The sequence below is a fragment of the Scomber scombrus genome, chromosome 22 (genome assembly GCF_963691925.1).
Source record: "Scomber scombrus chromosome 22, fScoSco1.1, whole genome shotgun sequence".
NCBI classification, from domain to species: domain Eukaryota; kingdom Metazoa; phylum Chordata; class Actinopteri; order Scombriformes; family Scombridae; genus Scomber; species Scomber scombrus.
Genome location: NC_084991.1, coordinates 6303677 through 6306823, shown reverse-complemented (window position 1 = coordinate 6306823; position 3147 = coordinate 6303677). Strand labels below are relative to the sequence as shown.

General features: G+C 43.4%; 1 protein-coding gene across 1 annotated transcript; it reads left to right on the top strand.

Annotated features, from left to right (window-relative positions):
* The first annotated feature begins 227 nt into the window (after window positions 1-227).
* On the top strand, window positions 228-3147 carry zgc:162331 (uncharacterized protein LOC793007 homolog). The gene is made up of 5 exons (XM_062444208.1): window positions 228-297; window positions 977-1168; window positions 1649-1802; window positions 1936-2121; window positions 2805-3147. The coding sequence occupies exons 1-5, from the start codon at window positions 228-230 to the stop codon at window positions 3145-3147; spliced, it is 945 nt and encodes a 314-aa protein (XP_062300192.1).

Below are 3147 nucleotides of genomic sequence, written 5' to 3'. Positions count from 1 at the left end.
GTGGTAAAGAGAGATATAAAGGCTGGGAAATGGAGGAAAATGTCAGACAGAGAGGTAGAAAGAGGGAGACCATGAAAAAGGAGATGGGTGTGTTACAAAGTGAGTGGGGCAGAGTTGACAGTTTGAAGTCAATAAAAGACTTTAACACTGTTAAAAACAGAACAGTTATTGATGAGGTACAGTGTGAGGCACTCTATACCAGTTAATGCAAGTAGTCCATGCTCAATATGAGAGCACCCCCTCCAGAGGCCTTAAAACCCAGAGGAAAACCCACTCTTCTGGAGGCAACAATAGACAGTAAATGTTGTTTCTCAGAGTCAAAGAGAAGCTTGTTTCTACAAGTGCCAACAACAGTCAATAAAAAGACAAATGTATACACCTAATTGCAGGAAAAAGACCGTAGTGCAATGGATCAAGATTCCAGGCTGCATTTTCGACCAACAAATTGGAGTTTTGTTCTTTCTTGACAGATAAAACTTGACTTAAACTCCACCAGTACTATGTTTTACTTCTTAAACAGGACTAAGAGTCTACAGCCATGCCCACTGCTCTGTGGTGTTGTACTCAGGTACAGCAATGATACCATGTTCATCATATTAGTTTAACATGTTAGCACAACAATTCAGAAAATCAGTATTTACAAGTCACCCTGAGGTAAAATGACAAGCTGACAAATAGATAGTGGCATCAAAAGTTATTGGGATTCATCATCTGGGAACCATGAACATGTATAGAAACTTTGTGCCAATAGCGCTTGATAAAAAGTCACCAAAATCAGTTGGATTCAACCTCTTAGAATCTTGAATATCTGCACCAAATTTCATGGGAATCTGTCCAATAGTTGATGATACATTGCACTAAAAAACTAAAATGATAACCAGCACTAGGAAAAGTCAGGAGATCCCCAACATTTGTGGGATTAATCCTTTGTGGACCACACTCCATCTAATATTTGATCTGTTTTATCTCTCCTCAGGCCTGTCCTGTACCCCTGTCCTGCCACCACGTCGAGGTTCCTTCTATGTGGAGGGTGGTAATGGCGTGTCAGTGGGCAGCATCTTGGCCTTCTGGTGCCGTGAGGGATACCAGCTGGTTGGCAGCGACAAAATCTACTGCAATGTCAGGAATGGCAAACCACAGTGGAGCAACTACCTGCCTGTCTGTGAATGTGTGTATTTTGAAATAGAGATTTACACAGAAGCATACTTGGAAAAATGAGCCAGAGTTTCAGCTTCATCTTAAATCTTAAAATGCACAAACCTTTTTTAAGTCACTGTTGTCACTTACAGTCAGTAAGAACAGCTACTACATTATAGTGTTTGGACTAGTTCTCACTCCACAGCTCTGGTTGTGCGTGAAATGTGGTTGTAGCTTGCATGTAAAGCATCACTGGCGATCTTTTTATGCTCCGGGAACATTTCTAACTTTTCCTCTCGACATGCAAACATATCATGTGAAATTAACATTAACAGCATATGCACACTGACAGTTCTAGAGGAAGTACATGGAATATGTTGCAGGATCAGTCTTTTTTTTTAAGTGCCACTATGATATAGTAATTCACATGTGTTTGGCTAAAATTTTAGGTTTATTTAGACATAAAGTGTTACCTGAGTCTGTTTGCAATGTAATTTCTTTTGCCTCACAGCAATCCCCAGACCGGAGGACCGTGGACTGAGAGTGGCTGTGTTGGCTTCAGTGGTGAGTGGCATCGTTATCCTCGCCATGTCCCTGTCCTTCCTCATCTGCTGCCTGCAGGAACGGTCAACCCGGGACAGAGCCAAAAAAGAGGGACGGAGCAGGTAGATGTGAAAAAGAACCTTGAATATAATCCCTGCTGTTGGATCCCTCAATTACATCCAATCTTTAGTTGTCCTGAACCTTTGTCCCTGGTGTATGGGCACCACTATACTGATAAAGTGTTCTCGTCCTCAGACGCAGAGAGAAGCGCTCAACCCATCGCAGCGAATGCTGGCTAGAGAGAGAAGAGGGTGAGTGGGAAGCCTTCCCTCCACCCAAGATCTTCCATCTCTCCCAGAGGATGAACCCCCGTCTGGCACCAGACAGTCCGCTCTACCTGACTGGAGGCCTCAATGGATATGAGAACAGAGGATACCAGAGGTAAACTGGCAGCACTGACATCTACAGAGAAGCAGAACCAGCATGAAGGAGCATGACTTGTATTACAAGATGCAGTTAGGAACAAAGCTCCTCCACAACTGAATGATTTTCAAGCCTATTTGGTTCCCAAATGCAATTTGAAGTTTAATCAAAGGAAAATTGAATTGTTTTTAATTCTGCAAACATCCTCTTATTACACTGCTCCATTACATTCAGTGTCATCTATTTCATAAGTATTCAAACAAAGAGGAAAATAAGAAATAACGGTTTTCCTCTGTGGATCTTCAGTAAGACTTGATATATTTTAGGAAAACCAGGCACACATAGACAACTCTTAGATACACCAGTACGCTCTACTTACAGTATGTTGCTCATATCAAAATCAACATGTAAACCAGTTATAGTTAGGTGAAGTGTTTGAGGTTAACTACTCGAATTTTCAAGCTGATAATGTCAATTTATAGAAGCTGTGACTAGTTTTAATTCTGTAAAGGCTAAATTTGGTAAAATAGAAAATCACTACGATTGCAGAGGCTGTGTTTTTGTAGTTCAACAAATTCACAGAGTGGCATCTCATATGCCAATCCAATTTAAGTAAAAAAGCATGAATTAGACTGGCTCTAAGGTGTAAGTATTTGTGACCTATTTTTAAAGATTGTTCGTTCTCTCTCTCTTTCATACAGGAGTCAAGAGAGTTTGCTGAAGGCGTCCCTGCCCGGCCTCTACCGCTCCGAGTCTCAGCTTTACCCTCATGTCGTCCTGCAGAGGGTCCCGACCCCGACAGCGCCCTCCGCCCCATCCGCCCCTTCCGCTCCATCCGCTCCTCTCTACCTCCATATCCCCTCTTCCTCCACCTCCTCCTCACCCGCCCACACAGCCGTCAACGCTCAGCCTCAGATCATGGCACAGTACCCTACCCCTACGTACCCTCCTAACCCCAACACAGCTGTGCCCGCCTACCCTCACCGAACCCCGGCGCCAATCTACCCCAATCCCAACCCAACACCACAGCGGCCATGGCAGTAG

Bases quoted from the DNA above. Each gene is read 5' to 3' on its own strand.
- zgc:162331 (XM_062444208.1), top strand. From the start codon at position 228: ATGAGAGCACCCCCTCCAGAGGCCTTAAAACCCAGAGGAAAACCCACT. The intron at 1,169-1,648 runs GTGTGTATTTTG...TTTGCCTCACAG, and splicing joins CTACCTGCCTGTCTGTGAAT to CAATCCCCAGACCGGAGGAC. The intron at 2,122-2,804 runs GTAAACTGGCAG...TCTTTCATACAG, and splicing joins GAGAACAGAGGATACCAGAG to GAGTCAAGAGAGTTTGCTGA.